This window comes from Entelurus aequoreus, linkage group LG13 (genome assembly GCF_033978785.1).
Source record: "Entelurus aequoreus isolate RoL-2023_Sb linkage group LG13, RoL_Eaeq_v1.1, whole genome shotgun sequence".
NCBI lineage: Eukaryota > Metazoa > Chordata > Actinopteri > Syngnathiformes > Syngnathidae > Entelurus > Entelurus aequoreus.
Genome location: NC_084743.1, coordinates 27,125,095 through 27,147,216, shown reverse-complemented (window position 1 = coordinate 27,147,216; position 22,122 = coordinate 27,125,095). Strand labels below are relative to the sequence as shown.

Below are 22,122 nucleotides of genomic sequence, written 5' to 3'. Positions count from 1 at the left end.
AATCTAGTTGTCAACATTGAATATTGCATTGTTGCATTGTAATGAATGCAATAGCCTACTTTATTTGATGTTCACTTTATGAACTTACATTCATATTTTGTTGAAGTATTATTCAATAAATATATTTATAAAGGATTTTTGAATTGTTGCTATTTTTAGAATATTTTAAAAAAATCTGACGTACCCCTTGGTATACCTTCAAGTACCCCCAGGGGTACGCGTACCCCAATTTGAGAACCACTGGTCTAGGGCTAGGTCAGTGTTTTTCAACCTTTTCTGAGCCAAGGCACATTTTTTTCATTTAAAAAAAATCCAGAGGCACTCCACCAGCAGAAAACATTAAAAAATGAATGTCAGCAGCCGATATTGACAGTAAAAAGTCGTTCTCACAATTGTTGGATATTAATTCAAACCATAACCAACCATGCATTACTATAGCTCTTGTCTCAAAGTAGGTGTACTGTCACGACCTGTCACATCACGCCGTGACTTTTTTGGTGTTTTCCTGTGTGTTGTGTTTTAGTTCTTGTCTTGCGCTCCTATTTTGGTGTTGGTTGTCATGTCATGTTCAGATGTACATTGTGCACTGCAAAAAGTCAGTGTTCAAAAACAAGAAAAAAAATACAAAAATGAGGGGTATTTTACTTGAACTAAGCAAAATGATCTGCTTATAGAACAAGAAAATTTGGCTTGTCGAGACTTTCCAAAAGAAGTAAAATTAGCTAACCTCAATGAACCCAAAAAATACCTTAAAATAAGTACATTCTCACTAATAACAAGTGCACTTTCTTGGTAGAAAAAAAAGAGACCCTTTTGCTCAATATGTTGAAAAATATTCTTAAATTAAGTAAATGCTAGTGCCAATATCTTGACATAATATGCGCTCGGCATCATGATTTTTTTTTTCATGCTTGCAGTAAGAAATGATTACTGTACTTTAAAAAAGTAGTTTTATACTTGTGAGTGTTGATGACATAGCTTTGCCTCAGTTGATATTCTAGTTTCAAGCATGTTTTACTCAATATAGGTCATAAAATCTCAGCAACAAGCTGTAATATCTTACTGAGATAATTTAGGACCAAAACCCTTAAAACAAGTAAAACACTCAAACATAAAATCTGCTTAGTGAGAATAATTATCTAATCAGACAGAAAATAAGCAAATATCACCCTTATTTGAGATATTTAATCTTACTTAGATTTCAGTTTTTGCAGTGTGGACGCCGTCTTTGCTCCACAGTAAGTTTTTGCTGTCGTCCAGCATTCTGTTTTTGTTTAATTTGTAGCCAGTTCAGTTTTAGTTTCGTTCTGCATAGCCTTCCCTAAGCTTCAATGCCTTTTCTTAGGGGAACTCGCCTTTTGTTTAAGCATTATACACCCTATTACCTGCACACTGTGTCCCGCTGTTTCCGACATCTCCAAAGCCATTAGCTACCTTCTGCCACCTACTGACATGGAAGAGTATTACACGGTTACTCTGCCGAGCCCTAGACAGCACCGACACTCAACAACACATCATTTGCAGACTTTAATTACTGGTTTGCAAAAAATATTTTTTTACCCCAAATAGGTGAAATTAGATAACACTGGTCTACGATTATGTGACTTGGTTTTTGATCGCGTGAAAAATGTAAATATTTTTGTTCTTAAAAATGTTGCGGCAGTAGACACATCATGCTGATGTTTTCAGATATGTCATTTACCTGCTAAACAATAGCAAAACTGGACACAAGTTTACAGGAACTTAAAAAAAACACAAGAAGCTTTGCATTTACATGGTTTATTACAGGGGTTCACAAACATTTTGGGACCACGGGCCCTTTACAGTGAGAATATTTTTCTACAACCCCTTAAAAAAAAAAAAAAAAAAAAAGTTTTATTAGTTATGCACTTTGAAATGATGCACCCTGACTTTGTTTTGAAAAAAAAACATGGAATCCAACTTTTAGCTCATACTTAAAAATACTAATGTACTTGTTTGTAGTACAATACAGGTTTTTCTTAATAAAACAACATGCTACATGTTAAATTGTGGTGTTTTGGTGGCCCTACATAGATAATTGCTGTTATAATAGTGTATATGTGACAGATTCATTTGGGGAACAATGATTTTAGACTTGTGTATTTTGAGCGCTGTCACAGAGCACATTAAACTTGAATGTCCAGACACCATGGTAGGTACTTCAATCGCCACATTGCAGATTTTTTAAGCATATACAATATAATTTTTGCCCTAAATTAAGAATTTTCAGGCTTACGAATGGCACACTCAGCATCAAGGGTTGGAATTGGGGGTTAAATCACCAAAAATGATTCCCGGGCGCGGCCACCACTGCTGCTGCTCATTGCTCCCCTCACCTCCCAGGGGGTGATCAAGGGTGATGGGTCAAATGCAGAGAATAAATTCGCCACACCTAGTGTGTGTGTGACAATCATGGGTACTTTAACTTTAAAATTGACTAAAAACAGTAGTCATGGCAATGAGATGAAACCAAACCAATCAGCGGGCGCTGTTCAGTATCGTGGCCAGTGATTGGCTCAGCCTCATATAGCATTAACATATTGGAAAAGAGTGTAACAGGAACTAAATTGTATTATTTCATGACAAGAGGGCTCTCATAATGTTGGAAAATTTCATTTAGAAGGTAATAAACAGGGTTTTTATGTTTCAGCTATGAAAATATTTGATTTAATTAATGACTCCAACTTAACGGAAAATAATTTAAAAGCCATAATAGCAATATTACTTTATAAGGATGGTCATTTGTCTCTTTGGCTACATTCACAATGCAATGATGACCAATTCAGATATTATGAAATTTGTATATATTTCATTATTGTAATTTACTTAGTTTTGTGTCTAATGTAAACAAAATGTCCATGAAGTTCGCAATTCTTGGAAGACCTATGACCTGGCACATTTTTTAAAAAATGTGCCAGTGATTTTACCCTTTAAAATCGTTTTAATCATATTTATTTTTTATATTGTTTCTGTATTGGTTTTCTATTCATTTATTCTTTGTTTTTATTCAGTCATTGGTGTAGCATGATATTGTTTTTAATGTCGTTTTTAATTTTGTTTTTCATATTGTTTTTAACATGGCTGTGCAGCACTTTGGAAACATTCTTGTTGTGTAAATGTGCTATAGAAATAAAGTGGATTGGATTGGCACATTTTAGGCATTATCAAGAATTTTGTGCAACCAAATTATTTTCGACCAGATAATTTTTCCGTAAGGGATTAGGGAAAAAAGGGGGCAATAATTTTGACTATGGCGGTTTGTGAGGCACTTGCTGTGACGTCTGTTCTGAAGAATGTGTGGGTAAGAAGTCGGAGACAGGACTGGTGGAACATTGAAGTGAGCTGCCTCGCTGCTTTCCGAGACACATAGACGGGATTACGCGATATGAAAAAGACCTGGGTCCGATTTGAAAAAAATAAAATACATTCGGAATTCTACTTTTCTGATACAGGTCACATATGTGGAAAATCTTTGGAAATTGATCTGCAATGTGAACGGTGCCTTTGCGATTAACAGGTGATCAAGATTGTACACAATCTACCACCCCAAGTCAACTGCGATAGACTCAGTCTACCAACAATTTTGCACAGGTTAAGCAACGCAGAAACCGTATGGATTAAAAACCAGGGGCCGTACTTATCAAGCTTCTTAGAATTACTCCTAAGAAGTCTGCTAAGAGTTGACTTAAGAGTAAATAAATTCTTCGCTGAAAGCTGCACTTAAAAGTTAGTTATCAAGCGTCTTACTCACACTTTCAGCGAAGTTTAGGACACTCAGAGCTGAATTACGACATTACTATGTGCCGTAAACGGAATTTTAGGTGACGTCATTTCTGTGTCCATAGAAATGACCAATCACGGAAGGGAATCCGTTGTCTAAGAATAAAGAAATATCTTGGAAATATTTAAGTGGACAATGGGAGTGTATATTTTGACAATAAACTACAAAATAATACAAAACAAACTAGTCCCCGCCGGCACTCACGCTACCGCTCCCTCTCTTCTATCGCCCACACACTCACTGACGTCACTCACCTCACGGCCACACACATACGCTACTGTCATAACATTTTCTTTCCAATTCATTAATTAGGCAACTAATTTGAAACTGGTGTGGGTGGCTCTATATATACTAGCCCACTGCAGACACATTCAGAAATCAACAAGGAATCGAAAAGTATTAAATATGTGACAAAAATAATATCCGCTCTGTCTAAACGATACCGTTTGATCAGCTGCTCGTCATCAAAAAAACAAAAACATTGTTCCGTTCCCTGAACGTTCGCGCACGTCTCTCTCGCCTCAGTGCCATCCCCTGCTGGCAACTCCTAACCACTTAAGACACCTCTGAAGGTCTCTTAAATATCGTGGAGAGTAGGAGTGATTCTTAGACTTAAGAACGTTGATAAAAAGCTTTTATTCTTAAGTTTGAGAGTAGGACTAAATTTCGCAAATTCTCAGGACTTAAGTGTAAAATGGCACTCTAAGAAGCTTGATAAGTACGGCCCCAGGAATGTGAATCCTACAACTCATGATTCATTTTGATTCCGATTGTCAAATCAGAATCAATTAGCTTAATGTATAATTTGGCATATAAGGCCTAAAAATAAAATGTTTGTTAAAATGATGAATTGAGTCAGAATTTTTCAAAATAACTATTTGGACGTGAATCCATATTTTTCCGGCACCACCATGAAAAACCATCACAGACCTACACAAGCAAATATATCATCGATGTCATTTTTTACAGAGTCAACCGTGCATGCGGTTGCTTTGTCCATTTCGCTTAACCCGCCATCCTGCATCAACAGTCCCAATGACAAACATTTCTTCTGCCTTGGTTTCCTTTTTACGTGCCTTCTCATTTCAGATGACCTGAATTGCATCCTGAGGGTCCACAAACGTGTTCTCAGGCGACCGCGTCTTCTGCAAGCCACAGCAGGCGGGCAGGTCTTCCGCGCTGGCCCTGGGACGCCGCAGAAGGCCTGGTAAGCTTCTTGTTTGAATGTCTGCAACTTCTTTTGCACTCTGCAAATGGAGATGATCAACCTCTGTTGTCAAACTAACCCAACAATTGTGTAAAATATACCTACTTGTAACCTGCAGCCTCTAGTCCTCTCAGCCGACGGCACTTCAACCTTAGGAAGGTTAGGAGGCGTTCACGCTTATTCGTTTTCTTGGACTTGCACCACAGGATCATTTCTTCTAGACAAGAGGCCATGTCTTTAAACGTCAAGACTTGCTTTAATTGTCTCTGATACATCTGTTTCTTCTCAGCCTTGTTTTTTTCCTTTGGGAGGGTCTTTTTCTGGGATATAAAAATGATGTATTGGTTAGACAAGCAGCGGTGCTTAACATAGCAGAAAATAGTGAATGTTGTCCAGTTACATACCTTTGCTATGTTCCCGAAAATGGTTTGAATAGGTTTAATGTCAGAGTCAAACTCCAGTTCTGCAATGACAGTACAATATACGTGTTACAGTGAATGTAAGTTGAGATCAGTCAACAGAGCTCCAAAATTACATCTTTCACGACATGTTGACAGCAATTACAGGGTAACAATGTTTAAATGTTTTCTTCTCCTGTGGGATGTCACACTTCCAAATTACAGTGATTTAATCGTGATTTTTTTTTTCTATGCTTAAAACACTTTCTTGTGGTCCACATAACATGTAATGGTTCCTTCGTCAAAATGTAGCATAGATTATGTTTGATGGACCGTCTTCAAGGCGCTTTCTTTCAGGATGCGCCGTTTTGTATTGGTTTTATATGTATTTATTTTTTGTTCTTATTCAGTCATTGGTGGAGCTAAGGATAATAGTTTAATATTGTTTTTAATATTGTCGTGCAGCACTTTGGAAATATTTTGTTGTTTAAATGTGCTATATAAATAAAGTGGATTGGATTGTAGGCATCCTTAATTTGATAGCGTTTTCTCCCCGTCAGCCATATTGCAGTTTTTAGCGCTTCCATATGGAGTCTGGAGTCTGTGTCATGCTTTGCCATTCCCTTTTCTCAAGTCCCCCAGTGACAATGTTACTTGGAATAATTTGTGTTTATTTTCCACCATGGTGGTGAGGATTAGTAATTTTAGGAGCGGCTTAGCACCATGGATCGACAACGCGTTCGTTGCAGCTTGTTTTCAAATTTGAGCTGGTGTTCTGGCAGCAAAAAACTGTGCATCCTTAAAGGGGAACTGCACTTGTTTGGAAAGATATGATGACAGATGTATTTAAAACAAAAAAACATTCTAACTCATAAAAGGTACATACAAGTTTGCATATCGCGGAGCCAATGGGAGGTCCTTTATTCCGCCCGTAAAACCCAATAAAAAAAACATTAAAAAAACGCCAAAAATACTCCATTTACATTCCGTGACTTGAATATTAACCAAATATTAGTGATATTGTTATTATAAACACTAACGCAGACAAACTATTTATATCACTAGCCTGTGTGTGTGCCAATGTTTACTTAATCGAGTGGTAAGGGGCTTCCTTCGCTCGTGAAAGTTTATTGTAAGTCATGTCCCTCACCTGGATAGTAGAAGAGTGAGGACGTATTCCGACAAGTTGGTACACTTTGACAGCCATTTAGGACCTGGAACCGGCAAGAACGACACAAAAAGACGCTTGATTTTACCCCCCTTTTCTCCGCGAGGATTATAAGTCATTCTTCATCTAAAACGAGAACATAAGATTCTATTAGTCGGCATCCTAATGACAGCAGACCTTGTACTGTAAGTGATGTTTTATTATGTTTGTTGTGGTCCAACAGTAATCAGTGATGTAGTAGGAAAAAAAGCGACCATTGTAATGCGTTTCTGAAATTGATGTGCAGCATATTCTTAAAATGATCAAAATACGTAAATATAAATGTGCCGGTTATTACATACTGTGTATATATATATATATATACTTACATCATGTATATAAAACCTTAATGGAGGTGTTTGGATGTTTTTAAGGGCTTTTATAAGCAGAATACAGCAACTCCTATTGGCTCCATTGTAAGCGGACTTTTGATCACATTTATTTAATATTAAGAACGCATTAAAAAAATACCTCCGTCGTCCTGTCTTTCATAATGATTGTTTACGATGGGCAAAATACCCCAAATACCCCTTTAAGCATAGATCCCTTTTAAAAAGGAATTTTTCACGGGAGTACAATCTTTAGCCATGTAAAGTTTGAGACACACCTGCGGTAGCAATCAGCCGGTTAGAAAAGGCAAATATTGGCCCTCGATGTGATCCTGTAATCGGAATAGCTCTACTTGGAGTTGGTATTTATATTTTGTTATCATGGATAACAATTATTATTATACCATTACAATTATAATATATTATTGCTCAACATATTCACAACATCTAAACAATTTTTAAATTATTGATAGAAATGAGTGCATGTTTATTAAAATGTATTTAGAAAATATTCGCGAGAATACCTTTTAAGTAATATTATACAGCAGATGACACACCTGTTAAAGATACAATGTGCTTTATATACAAATATAAATGTGACCTACCTCTGTACAATACAATACAATACAAATGTATGTAAACTAGTTGCATCAGTCTAACTAATACTGCACATTATGACATTGGATGTTTAATTTGAACCATTCAGTCTTTTTGGGTAGGGGTCTCACCAGTATGGTACACCTCCCCTTGGCAACATTTGTGGAATCTTCCTTGTTTAAGCACCATAAATCTGTCATGACAGTGAGGGAATTATTTGTGCTCTGCTATCTTCTGGCACCTCATTTAGAAAAGTGTGCGAGGAACTGAATGTAAAACAGCACGAAAGCACAAACCTAAGGATGTACTGTATGTACGCACAAAAAAATTCAGATATATAAAAAGCATGCTGAGCACACTTGTACGCACTCTTCTCATTAAATCACACCTGCAGTCAATTGAGCACAGAATAATTCCTCCCCAGTGTCCTCCCACAGTCATCCATTAACGGTCATGATAATTAGCTCATGAATATGGTGATTATTTAAAAGGTCTTGTGTCGGACGGTCAACAAAAGACATGGCGAATCGAAAAAAAAAGGCATCGATATTTTTAGATTGGTGCTTATTACTTCAAACAACTCAAAAATATTATTTTAGGAGGGCTAAGTAACATCATATCTGATATAAATGAAATTTGAATGTGAATATTTGACTAATTCGAGTGTCAGCTCCAACGTGACTGAGAACGGTTGCTAGGATAAATAAAACATGTTCACATTTTAAACTAATGTCTGGCAAGTCTTTGTCCAAATGTATTCATCATTTATACATATTTATTTTGTCAAGAATTCCAAAGCAGACATTCTGTTTCATGACAGGAATTTTGACACATCACTGAAAGTTCTTGTGGGCAATTGGCACGCATGCAAGGTTATTTTTATTGGCACAATGAATGTGTTTTGTGTACAGTTGTTTATCTTATATAAAGTATTTTATTGGTAATAATGATCAATGTGTTTTTTGTACAGTTGTTTCTTATAAAATATTTAAGTGGCATTAATAATAATAATAATATCAGGTGAGATCCAAACATTTGCACTGCAAACATGTTATTAACTCCTAAAGTCTAAATGTATTGAAAAAAGTTATAGGTCTTAATTTCCTATAACATTACTTTATATAACAAAAGACTCTGATCCAATCCATATTTTTTGGTCTTCTGTGCTGCAAAAATATGTTTTACTTTGTGGCCACACAAAGTCAGACACCCTAGGAGGTTATCATTCAGGCCAAGCCGCCTTCAACTGTGTCACCACCCCGTCAGCCATGATGTTCTTTTAGTGCTTTCATATATACTGACAGATATATGTTGCAGGTATATACTATGTTTTATTAGAAATTACAACAGCAGAGGATATTAGCATGCATGTGAAGTGAAGTGAAGTGAATTACATTTATATAGCGCTTTTTCTCAAGTGACTCAAAGCGCTTTACATAGTGAAACCCAATATCTAAGTTACATTTAAACCAGTGTGGGTGGCACTGGGAGCAGGTGGGTAAAGTGTCTTGCCCAAGGACACAACGGCAGTGACTAGGATGGCGGAAGCGGGGATCGAACCTGCAACCCTCAAGTTGCTGGCACGGCTGCTCTACCAACCGAGCTATACCGCCCACACATGTGAATGTATGAACTATCTGATGTGGTCCAATGGGACCAAAATTTGGATAATTTCCACTGAAGTCTTTGTTTAATGGTTTAGGGCAGACCTGGGCATTCTGCGGCCCGCGGGCCGCATCCGGCCCTTTGTACATCTCTGTCCGGCCCGCGTGAGGCCAATCATAAATTACAAAATAAATTTAAAAAAGTATCTATTTCGAGTGTGCAATACAACGGTGCTGCTTTTGTTTTGAAAAGCGTTATTTGTATGACTTCCGTGTGGACGTATGCTCGTGCGCGCAGCGGTAATCACAAATGACAAAATAAATTTAAAAAAACATCTATGTCGTGCGTGCAATACAACTGTGCTGCTTTTATTTTGAAAAGTGTTATTTATATGCGTATGTCCTGTTAGTGAAGGCGCACAGCGACAAGTGATGCCCGGTTATCCCCGAGACGCTAAAAAAAGAAAAGGTGATGACGAATGACGTGTTTTCAACAAGACATGGACTGCCAAGTAAAGGTAAAGCCGTGTGCTTAATTTGTAGTACACATGTTGCTGTGTTTAAAGAATATAGTGTAACGACCTGCTGAAGTTGATGTTGTCTTCTTGAGTTGCGTAAATGAGGAGTGAGGATGGACGTGAGTGTGAAAGGAACGAGATAAGTTGAGCTGTGTTAGTATAGCTTGCTCAATAAAAGTTTAAAAAGAGCGTCAGACTTGGTGTGCACTTCTTCTGGACGCTGCAATTGGTGGCAGAAGAAAAACTTTGCGCATACTACGCTGCTTGTGTGCTCAGCCTGCTACATCATCGAGAGGTACGTGCCATGTGAGGAGCTCGCCGCAGAGAGAGAGAGAAAGAGAGAGACAGAAAGGAAGGAGAGAGGCAGTGTCTACAGGTGCAGCGCACGCTGCTTGCCATGGGGGAACTCCGCCCTCAATGAAGACTCCCAGGTTTGATGGCAAGGCGAACTGGGAGGCATTTCATCCCGCTTCTGACATCAATTGTAGCGTCCAGAAGAAGTGCACACCAAGTTTGACGCTCTTTTTAAACTTTTATTGAGCAACCTATACTAACACGGCTCAACTTATCTCGTTCTTTCCACACGCACATCTATCCTCACTCCTCATTTCCGCAACAGCAACGCTTCCTCCTTCTTCGCCAATCACCTTACAGGCGTGCTACGTTCACAACAAAGAGGCGGCAGGATAAAGTGACAGAAATTGAAATTTTTGCATTGTATTATATATACATCAGGAAGTGTGTAAGAAAGTGTTAAAAATAAAACCATCAAAAGCCATCTGCTTTTGTATAAAGATAACTTAGGTTAAATGAAAATATTATAATTTTTTATCTTACGGTATATCAAAAATAATTTAAGCAAAATTTAATTGAAATATTGTCGGTGTGGCCCTCCAGCAGTGCTTGGGTTGCTCATGCGGCCCCCGGTAAAAATTAATTGCCCACCCCTGGTTTAGGGGATGACATTTGCAGGCTATAGCAGCAGAATCAGAGGCGTTGGCTGAATTTAAATGAAAATGCTAGGAGTGGTAGCTGCAGGAAGCAATAAAGTGCTCTGATTGAGCTTGTCAAAATGCATGCAGAGTATGAAAAATGCCTTCATGTTAGCAAGTTGTTGACCCACCTCTTTGCACTGCAACGCCGAGGTCTTCTCTGATCTTCCTCGTCGGCCCCAAGTTGTTTGTTTTGATGGGAGGCTTTTGTTTTTCAACTTTCCCCTTCTGAGCTTTAACTTGGATTTTGTGCTTCGCAGGAAATAAAGATGCGTCAGAAGGACCAAGAAAGTCAGCCACGTCTGCTGGCAGACAGAAGTCTGTGAGGAAGGGCATGGGCTTAGCCTCGGATACTTTGCCACGGAGATCATAGAGCTGCCGATAGAGAGAGCGCAGACTGGCCAGGATCCCTCTGAAAATCACCCTGAGGGAGAACAAATAAACCATGCTGTTTCATTGACGTAGGCGGATCCAAAACAACATGCAACTAACATGTAAAGTGACGGTTCTGCACGCGTTTACGTTGAGACAAACTCTGAAAAGTCGACAATGACTCACCAGAAACGACTGAACATGCTGGTTATCACCATATTCAGGATGACGAACTCAAAGTTCATGTGCTGCCTTGACAAGCTGAATCAATTGTTAAAGGAAGGGAAACTAGAGAGATAATGCAAACAGAGACAACCACAATGTCCAACATAGATGTCATGTTCTGCACCACATCTGGAAAGGATACACAAAACCTTTGCTGCAGCGTTTCATTGTGCAGCTCATTAATTGTGCCGCTCCCAGCACTTTGAGACAGAGCCACTCCAACATGGGTTGGCTGGGAAGTTCACACTCCTCAACCTTCTTGCTCAACTTCCTGTAAGTACACACATGCATGCACTAGTGATGACAACCTACCAAGGCAGTGGTCACCAACCTTTTTGAGCTAAAGATCCCTGGTCTCAGCCAAAAATCAAGGCAAAATCTACCATCGCACATGTATATGTTTTCCCAATTTTTGCAGGTGTTTTTTTTATGTGCCTATAGGGCCAATGACAAAGGAGTCACAGGCTACAGATGGCCCCTGTGCCTTTCTTTGAGCACCCTTGCTTTAGAAGCCGTTTATGACTACTAAAGTCTTAGCGCTGTACTATATTTGTACATCCTCTTCCAGGTTACGTGAGCACTGGAAGCAGTAAAATCAGCTGTTCACCTGGTGGGTTTTTCCATGTGATTAAGAGGGGATAAACAGGGAAGTTGTTAGAATAATTGTATCTAAATTATCACAAAACTTTGTGTTTCCATGAGTTCCCGGCGAGAAGACAAAAGCTGTCTTTGAACCTACCAAGAAGGCTTGTAAAACTCCACTGTGTAGGATGGGAAGCAACATGAAGGTGTTGTTTCTTTCATATATTGTAATCAACACAAAGATATGATATTGTGATGGAGAGGAAGCAGGGCCAGACTCCCCTCAAGGCGACCTTTTCTGTGAACTGTTTTACGACCTTTTCTTTGAACTGTTGTAATCATAGGCGATGGCTGTTTACAACCCCCCTCCCTTAGAAACAGCTGTTGCCATGTAACATGGGGCGGTATGGCGTAGTGGGTAGAGCAACCGTGCCAGAAACCTGAGGGTTGCAGGTTCGCTCCCCGCCTCTTGACATCCAAATCGCTGCCGTTGTGTCCTTGGGCAGGACACTTCTCCCTTGCCCCCGGTGCCGCTCACACTGGTGAACGAATGATGAATGAATGATAGGTGGTGGTCGGAAGGGCCGTAGGCGCAAACCGGCAGCCTCGCTTTTGTCAGTCTACCCCAGGGCAGCTGTGGCTACAAATGTAGCTTACCACCAGGTGTGAATGAATGATGGGTTCCCACTTCTCTGTGAGCGCTTTGAGTATCTAATAATAGAAAAGCACGATATAAAATCAAATCCATTATTATTATTATTAATCAGGGAAAGTCCAAATAAAAAAGGAAGCGTACAATATTACGTCAGAGTGTGCTGGGAGACTGTGCAAGAGTACAGCCCAGACGTGTCTCCTCAATTGAGCCACATTTAATTCTGTCTCTCTTTAATTCTTTGCTTCTTGTCTTGTTTAATAGATGTCATCAGTATTTGAACCTGACAGAAGTCCTTTAGCTGCTGCCTTGTTTCATCATATACTACTGCCTTTGCGTAAGTCAATGCTTACTTTTGTATATAAATCAACACAAAACCCGTACTTTGGAGCAATGTTCACAAACGCTAGTATTTGGCTTGTTAGCTTCTTGTTGCAGTCGAGCCATGATGATGATGACGGTGGGCTCCGTAACCGACAGACGGGCCTTGGCCCGACAAGCCGCTCGCCTTTACAGAACCTTACAGTTTTTGGAAGACATGGCAGAACATTGCGGGAGAGAGAAAGCCGGTTGATTGCTGTCCAGAAAGTGCGAGCACCTTTCTCATGATGCGTCCCCAAAATGCAAGTCCTCACATGCAGGAAGATGCTAGAAACTGTCCGATACGTTGCAACAGTCAGCCTTAATGCATTGTTGCAGCTCGATGATTTATGAGCCCGTCATGAAAAGCGCGTTTGCGATGCGAGCAGGTGAAGTGTGCCGCCACGCCCGGAGGGATGTGGCTGTGGTGTTGAGAGCGGAGGATTAGAGGCTGAAGAGGCGAGAAGTGCGGGCGTATTCTGGGGTTAAAATGCATGCCTGTTGGCGAGTCTGTTACTCACTCTCCGAGTGAGGGTGTCACTGATGTCATAATACCATTTTTTCTAATATTTCGCAATCAAACGGTAGGGTCCCAAGGATCGACTCGTCGATCGCGATCAGTGGGTTGGCGACCCCTGTACAAAGGTATATATGCATCTGTTCATGTGGATTATAACTTCTTGACAACTTGTTATTTATGTGTACTTATTTATCATGATAATAGATATGTCACAGACTGAATACAGGAAGTGAACACAAGTATTTGTAGTAGTTAGATGGAGAAGGGGTTGGATAAATAAGCTCTGCTTCTTTAGGCCAGTCTAGTGCGGGTACTAGACTGGCCTGCCTGTAGTCCAGACCTGTCTCCCATTGAAAATGTGTGGCGCATTATGAAGCGTCAAATACGACAACGTAGACACCACTGTTGAACAACTTAAGCTGTACATCAAGCAAGAATGGGAAAGAATTCCACCTAAAAAGCTTCAAAAATTGGGTCTCCTCAGTTCCCAAACGTTTACTGAGTGTTGTTAAAAGGAAAGGCCATGTAACACAGTGGTAAAAATGCCCCTGTGCCAACTTTTTTGCAATGTGTTGCTGCCATTAAATTCTAAGTTAAGGATTATTTGTAGAGATGTCCGATAATAGCTTTTTTGCCGATATCCGATATTCCGATATTGTCCAACTCTTAAGTACCGATTCCGATATCAACCGATACCGATATATACAGTCGTGGAATTAACACATTATTATGCCTAATTTTGTTTTGACGCCCCGCTGGATAAATTAAACAATGTAACAAGGTTTTCCAAAATAAATCAACTCAAGTTATGGAAAAAAAATGCCAACATGGCACTGCCATATTTATTATTGAAGTCACAAAGTGCATCATTTTTTTTTAACATACCTCAAAACAGAACCTTGGACTTTGGGACATGCTCTCCCTAAGAGAGCATGAAGAGGTTGAGGTGGAGGGGGTAAGGGGTGGCGGGGGGTGTATATTGTAGCGTCCCGGAAGAGTTAGTGCTGCAAGGGGTTCTGGGTATTTGTTCTGTTGTGTTACGGTGCGGATGTTCTCCCGAAATGTGTTTGTCATTCTTGTTTGGTGTGGGTTCACAATGTGGCGCATATTTCTAACAGTGTTAAAGTTGTTTATATACGGCCACCCTCAGTGTGACCTGTATGGCTGTTGACCAAGTATGCCTTGCATTCACTTGTGTGTGTGAAAAGCTGTAGATATTATGTGATTGGGCCGGCACGCAAAGGCAGTGCCTTTAAGGTTTATTGGCGCTCTGTACTTCTCCCTAAGTCCGTGTACCACTCCGTACAGCGGCGTTTTAAAAAGTCATAAATATTTCTTTTGGAAACAGATACCGGTGATTTCCGATATTACATTTTAAAGCATTTATCGGCCTGCCGATATTATCGGACATCTCTAATTATTTGCAAAATATAATTAAGTTTTGCAGTCCGAACATTAAATATCTTGTCTTTGCAGTATAATATAAGTTGAAAAGGATTTGCAAATCACCGTATTCTGTTTTTATTTACGATTTATACAACGTGCCAAATTCACTGGTTTTGGGTTTAGTAAATAAAAGCACAAGTGAACCGTTTGTTATGCCTACCTTTGAATCTTATTAGGGCAAACATCATACAGATCCTGGAGAGCCACGTCCAACTTCATATCTTTCAGTCTGTTGATGCATTGCTCCACCTGTAAGACATGCATGAGGGTACATTACGTGCAATAGTTATTGTTCGACTTGTGTTTAGTTGTAATGTTGTTGTGATTATAGGCTTTTTTTTTTCTCCACTCGCCATCTTACCTGCTTCATCACCCGGAAGGTCTTGTTGCCTCTGGAGCTGTTGTTCAGATTGTACAGCAAGTCGTACAACACTCGCACTTCCGTCTGAAGTAAAGTACTTCGAAGCAATTTGAGGACTTTGCCATTTTCCACCAACAGGTTGCTTACAATCACATCTGTACACGCAAACAGCGAGTTATTATTCCACGACACGTTACGCATTCCCACGTGGCCGCCTTTAAAACACCTAGTTCGGCATCATAAAGTGCGCCACTTTGAGAGAATAAGCACTTAAATAACGTGTCTCACCTGTTTTTGGAGTGAAAGGTACGCAAACACAATAAACGGCACTCGGGAAGAGAACGTTTATCCTGTTCCACGGTTCCATTCTGTGTGGAGGAAACACCGGAAGTCAGTCGTCCAATGGCAAGCGAGGATATAGTGACGTCACGACAGAAACGTTAAAAGAACAAGACCGCGCATGTTAAAGCTTTTTTTTTTTTTAAATACTGTACGTCAGTGTTTTTCGACCTTTTTTTTTGAGCCAAGGCACATTTTTTTCATTGAAAAAAATCCCAAGAAAACATACAAAAATTTAACTCAGCAGCCGATATTGACAGTAAAATGTCGTTTTAAATAATAATAATGTAAATAATCAAATGTATATACTTGTTCTTATGCTTTCTGAGCTCACTATGTTCACTGCTCGCTGTACATATCCTCCGAAGTCAGACCTACACTGTTTCAATGTCCATTTCTCTGATGATATAATTGTTGATGACTGAAGTGCTGATATCAACCAAACCCATATTCAATTGAATGCACTACAAAGACAAGATATTTGATGTTCAAACTCATAAACTTTATTTTTATTTTTTTGCAAATAATAATTAACTTAGAATTTCATGGCTGCAACACATGCCAAAGTAGTTGGGAAAGGGCATGTTCACCACTGTGTTACATGGCCTTTCCTTTTAACAACACTCAGTAAACGTTTGGGAACTGAGGAGACACATTTTTTAAGCTTCTCAGGTGGAATTCTTTCCCATTCTTGCTTGATGTACAGCTTAAGTTGTTCAACAGTCCGGGGTCTGCGTTGTGGTATTTTAGGCTTCATAATGCGCCACACATTTTCAATGGGAGACAGGTCTGGACTACAGGCAGGCCAGTCTAGTACCCGCACTCTTTTACTATGAAGCCACGTTGATGTAACATGTGGCTTGGCATTGTCTTGCTGAAATAAGCAGGGGCGTCCATGGTAACGTTGCTTGGATGGCAACGTATGTTGCTCCAAAACCTGTATGTACCTTTCAGCATTAATGGCGCCTTCACAGCTGTGTAAGTTACCCATGTCTTGGGCACGACTACACCCCCATACCATCACAGATGCTGGCTTTTCAACTTTGCGCCTATAACAATCCGGATGGTTCTTTTCCTCTTTGGTCCGGAGGACACAACGTCCACAGTTTCCAAAAACAATTTGAAATGTGGACTCGTCAGACCACAGAACACTTTTCCACTTTGTATCAGTCCATCTTAGATGAGCTCAGGCCCAGCGAAGCCGACGGCGTTTCTGGGTGTTGTTGATCAAATGTTTTTGCCTTGCATAGGAGAGTTTTAACTTGCACTTACAGATGTAGCGACCAACTGTAGTTACTGACAGTGGGTTTCTGAAGTGTTCCTGAGCCCATGTGGTGATATCCTTTACACACTGATGTTGCTTGTTGATGCAGTACAGCCTGAGGGATCGAAGGTCACGGGCTTAGCTGCTTACGTGCAGTGATTTCTCCAGATTCTCTGAACCCTTTGATGATATTATGGACCGTAGATGGTGAAATCCTTAAATTCCTTGCAATAGCTGGTTGAGAAAGGATTTTCTTAAACTGTTCAACAATTTGCTCACGCATTTGTTGACAAAGTGGTGACCCTCGCCCCATCCTTGTTTGTGAATGACTGAGCATTTCATGGAATCTACTTTTATACCCACTCATGGCACCCACCTGTTCCCAATTTGCCTGTTCACCTGTGGGATGTTCCAAATAAGTGTTTGATGAGCATTCCTCAACTTTATCAGTATTTATTGCCACCTTTCCCAACTTCTTTGTCACGTGTTGCTGGCATCAAATTCTAAAGTTAATGATTATTTGCACAAAAAAAAAAGTTTATTAGTTTGAACATCAAATATGTTGTCTTTGTAGCATATTCAACTGAATATGGGTTGAAAATGATTTGCAAATCATTGTATTCCGTTTATATTTACATCTAACACAATTTCCCAACTCATATGGAAACGGGGTTTGTATATATTTATACCATGAACTGATTAACATGGACCCGGACTTAAACAAGTTGAAAAACTTATTCGGGTGTTACCATTTAGTGGTCAATTGTACGGAGCATATACTGTACTGTGCAATCTACTAATAAAAGTCTCAATCAATCACTCAATCAATTCTCGCAATTGTTGGATATAAATTCAAACCATAACCAAGCATGCATCACTATAGCTCTTGTCTCAAAGTAGGTGTACTGTCACGACCTGTCACATCACGCCGTGACTTATTTTGAGTTTTTAGGTGTTTTCCTTTGTGTCGTGTTTTAGTTCTTGTCTTGCGCTCCTATTTTGTTGTTGATTGTCATGTCATGTACGGATGTACTTTGTGGATGCCGTCTGCTGCTCCACACGCTGTAAGTCTTTGCTGTCATCCAGCATTTTATTTGTGTTTACTTTGCAGCCAGTTCAGTTTTAGTTTCGTTTTGCGTAGCCATCCCTAAGCTTCAATTCCTTTTCTTGGCGTTTTGTTTATTTTTGGTTTAAGCATTAGATACCTTTTTACCTGCACGCTGCCTCCCGCTGTCGTCTGCATATTGACACGACATTTTCCTGACATCCACAAAGCAATTAGCAACCGGCTGCCACCTACTGATATGGAAGAGTATTACACGGTTACTCTGCCGAGCTCTAGACAGCACAGACACTCAACAACGGCACATTATTTGCGGATTATAATTACTGGTTTGCAAAAAATATTTTTAACCCAATTAGGTGAAATTACATAATTTCCCACGGCACACCAGGCAATATCTCACGGTACACTAGTGTGCCGCGGCACAGTGGTTGAAAAACACTGCTGTACATCATTGGACAGTTCATATAGACATAATGTAAACAACGTTTACATCCTTTTTCTGCCTAAATTACCCCCTGTATATTTTTGTTGTTGTTAACTAATATTTTTTGTTAAATTGTATTAAAATATCTAGGGAAAAGAAACAGTTGGAAGTTATTTGCTACCTGCTACTGCAGGGGTCCCCAAACTACGGCCCGCAGGCCGGATCAGGCCCGCAAGCGTCCAAAATCCAGCCCGCAGGAAGTCCCAAGTTAAAAAATTATTATAATTTGTTTTTATTATTATTTTTTAAAATCTTTCCTTTATAATTCATTTTCTACCGCTTGTTACTCTCGATGTCTCCTAGCCGCTCAGGCAAATGATTATGTCGCGCTCTGAATATATATATATATATGATAAAAAAGGTGATAAAATAAAATAAAAATCCTGGAGGAGATTTCCTCCCCTGAAGAGCAGGGAAACCTGCGAAACAGGCTGGTAGGGATGAAATAGCCTCTGTGTTTTTTCCTGACCTATACATACGGTACATATATATGTATATTTATATACAGTATATATACATATATATATAGTGGTGCTTTCTTTAACACACCACAATTATGTGCTATCAGATAGAGAAGTGAATGCTCGCTGCTACCAGAAGGAATAATCCGTTTTGCATTTTTTTGCAAGGGGGTTTGCAGAATTTGATTTAACCAACCTTATCATTGAACTTTAACGATAAATTGTTTTTTATCTGAACTTTTATGAGTTTGTATCTCATAACTGACGGATTTTAACCAAAGACATTTTTTAAAAAACCTTTTTACAAAAGCCCAGGCCATGATCATGGGGCCCCCCTAGTGTTTGTGGCCCTAAACAAAGCTTAGAGTGTTTAGGACTATGGGGCCTTGATGATGTATGAGGGGCGCCATAGAAGCTAACACCATCATTGAGTGTTACTCCCGATCTCTCAACTGCCTCACTGCTGGAATAGAGTCTTAAAAGAAGCCATTTCTCAGTGCATTGACTCATCCAACAGTAAAGTCAAGGAGCGTCACAAAAACCGAGGGGTCGGGTCTTCTCATTCTGATGCGACGGCTCTCGCCATCCACACGCCAGTAAGCTTTACGCCATTGTTTCACCTTTTTATATCAAAAAGCTGAATTATGCCGGCAATTTTGGTTTTAGTGGTCCTGTGTGCTGAGAGAAATACATGCTTTATTAGCTATTATTATTATTATTATAAAAGAGTTATTTTCTACAAGAACTGGAGGGCGGCGTGTCCAAGATCTGTATTATATCCAGTATTTTCTGTAGCGTAGTTGTGTGTGCAAGATGTGTCCCTAAAATAGCCTACTTTGTATATTTTGTTTGTGCATACCCGTAACAAACTGTAAAAGTTAGGTCATACGTGAGTAACAATAGAAATGAAAAGGTTATGCAGAAACTATACAACTATACAACTATATATACCTGTATATATATATATATATATATATATATATATATATATATATATATATATATATATATATATATATATATATATATATATATATATATATATTTTTATATATATATATATATATATATATATATATATATATATATATATATATATATATATATATATATATATGTATATATATATATATATATATATATATATATATATGTATATATATATATATATATATATATATATATATATATATATATATATATATATATATATACATATATATATATAAAACACAGAGGCTATATCATCCCTACAAGCCTGTTTCGCAGGTTTTTTTATAAAGGGGATTTTATAACGGATAAACCACAGAAACATTGACTATATATACACACATACACACATATATACACACATACACACATATATATATATATATATATATATATATATATATATATATATATATATATATATATATATATATATATATATATATATATATATATATATATATACATACATATATATAGTCGAGGTTTCTGTGGTTTATCCAGTTTTACATTTTAATATTTACTCCTATTGATAGTTGCTGTTCTCAATTTTACCGCTGGTTGGCGCTCAAGAGTAGTACGTATGTATAACACACGCTCGTTCCATTCAGAAGAACAGCTCGGTTGTGTTGTTAATGACAGCTGATCATCCGTCCTTACGACATTAAATAAGTTCTGGATCAGCAAATTTTGTTTTCCTTTTATGTTTACTCGAAAAAAACATAATCCGTTTGTATAACAAAAAGAGCATGTTGAGAAAAGATGAAGTTAGAATGGGAAAATTGCGTCTCGCTGGCTGGTGTTTGCTGCCATCTTGTGGTATCAATGAAGAAGTGCAAGATTGACAAAATAAATGAAATACATTTCATTTCTTACTGTTCGTTCTTTGTTGAATAATAATAATATAAATTATGCCAGTGCAATTAGATTCCAGTGTCAGTGAGCAAGTAATCTGACAATGTGACAAATTTTGTTTTTTAACATTCTTGACACTTTTGACTGCTTTCTTTCCTACTGCTTGTCAGTTTATCACTTCCTCCCCAGCTTCTACAAATAATAAAGTCTCATAAAATGCGTTTAATTGTTCCCCATACGTTATTCCAATGTATTACTTTTTTTTATTTTTTGACTTCACATCACTTGAGCTTCCAGTCATTAATTACTGCATCACACTGAGGTGCAGAATAGTTTATAATAACACCATAAGAACACCTCTTAATATACAATGCAGTTGTAGCCCACTGTGTAAATATAATAAACATATTAGTTTAATTTTATTGTTATTTTATTTCATTTTTATTTTGGACACAACAAAGCAACAATACTCTTCAGAGTCTACTCAATTCAAAAGAGTAAAAATTGATAACAAAAAACAAAAAAGAAAACTCAAAAAGAAAAAAATGAGTTGATAACGTTCTGCCGCTTCACTAGGATATAACAATCTGATGTTTGCAACAATACACCTGATACACAACAATATTGTATATTATTACAATATACAAACTAATTACATCCACAGATACTCACAATAATAAACACACTCCATTTCATCAAATTTACTTTTTATAAATACATTACACACCAGCATATTTTATTTGTCCTTCTCTTTTATTGTATCTGTCAAAAAGCATATTTTTAAATTCATTTTTAAATTGAACAATGATTAAATTATTTGATTTCTTCATTCAATGTATTCCACTGAGTCTGATATGCAAACACCTTTAAGGAGTTGTGTAAATACTATTCTTCTTTTAATTCAATTTACCCCTCAAATTATATTTTCCACCCATATCTCTGAACATATTTTGGATTTTTAATGGTAGTAGTTTATTTTGAGCTTTGAGAGTAAAGTGTGCACGTTTAAATTTCAACAAATTCACAAATTTACTTTTTTTAAATGATTTTACAAACCCCGTTTCCATATGAGTTGGGAAATTGTGTTAGATGTAAATATAAACGGAATACAATGATTTGCAAATCATTTTCAACCCATATTCAGTTGAATATGCTACAAAGACAACATATTTGATGTTCAAACTGATAAACTTTTTTTTTTGTGCAAATAATCATTAACTTTAGAATTTGATGCCAGCAACACGTGACAAAGAAGTTGGGAAAGGTGGCAATAAATACTGATAACAGTGCAATTTGTTTGCAGTTTCCAAAAACAATTTGAAATGTGGACTCGTCAGACCACTTTTCCAATTTGCATCAGTCCATCTTAGATGAGCTCAGGCCCAGCGAAGCCGGAGGCGTTTCTGGGTGTTGTTGATAAATGGCTTTGGCTTTGCATAGTAGAGTTTTAACCTGCACTTACAGATGTAACGACCAACTGTAGTTACTGAC

General features: G+C 38.2%; 1 protein-coding gene across 1 annotated transcript; it reads right to left on the bottom strand.

Annotated features, from left to right (window-relative positions):
* Positions 1-1,802: 1,802 nt before the first annotated feature.
* On the bottom strand, positions 1,803-15,616 carry nepro (nucleolus and neural progenitor protein). Its single transcript, XM_062068507.1, has 9 exons — positions 15,461-15,616; positions 15,173-15,327; positions 14,972-15,060; positions 11,394-11,522; positions 11,213-11,287; positions 10,786-11,078; positions 5,414-5,472; positions 5,115-5,329; positions 1,803-5,049 (listed from the first exon to the last, which is right to left on the bottom strand). Exons 1-9 carry the CDS (start codon positions 15,537-15,539, stop codon positions 4,725-4,727), a joined length of 1,419 nt encoding a protein of 472 aa, XP_061924491.1. The 5' UTR covers positions 15,540-15,616; the 3' UTR covers positions 1,803-4,724.
* Between the last annotated feature and the right edge of the window lie 6,506 nt (positions 15,617-22,122).

Excerpts from the sequence above, each read along its gene's own strand:
- nepro (XM_062068507.1), bottom strand. The coding sequence starts at position 15,539 with ATGGAACCGTGGAACAGGATAAACGTTCTCTTCCCGAGTGCCGTTTAT. Across the intron at positions 11,523-14,971 it reads TGCCCTAATAAGATTCAAAG|GAAGTTGAGCAAGAAGGTTG; the intron begins GTAGGCATAACA and ends GTGTACTTACAG. Across the intron at positions 5,050-5,114 it reads CTAGAGGCTGCAGGTTACAA|AGTGCAAAAGAAGTTGCAGA; the intron begins GTAGGTATATTT and ends CTCCATTTGCAG.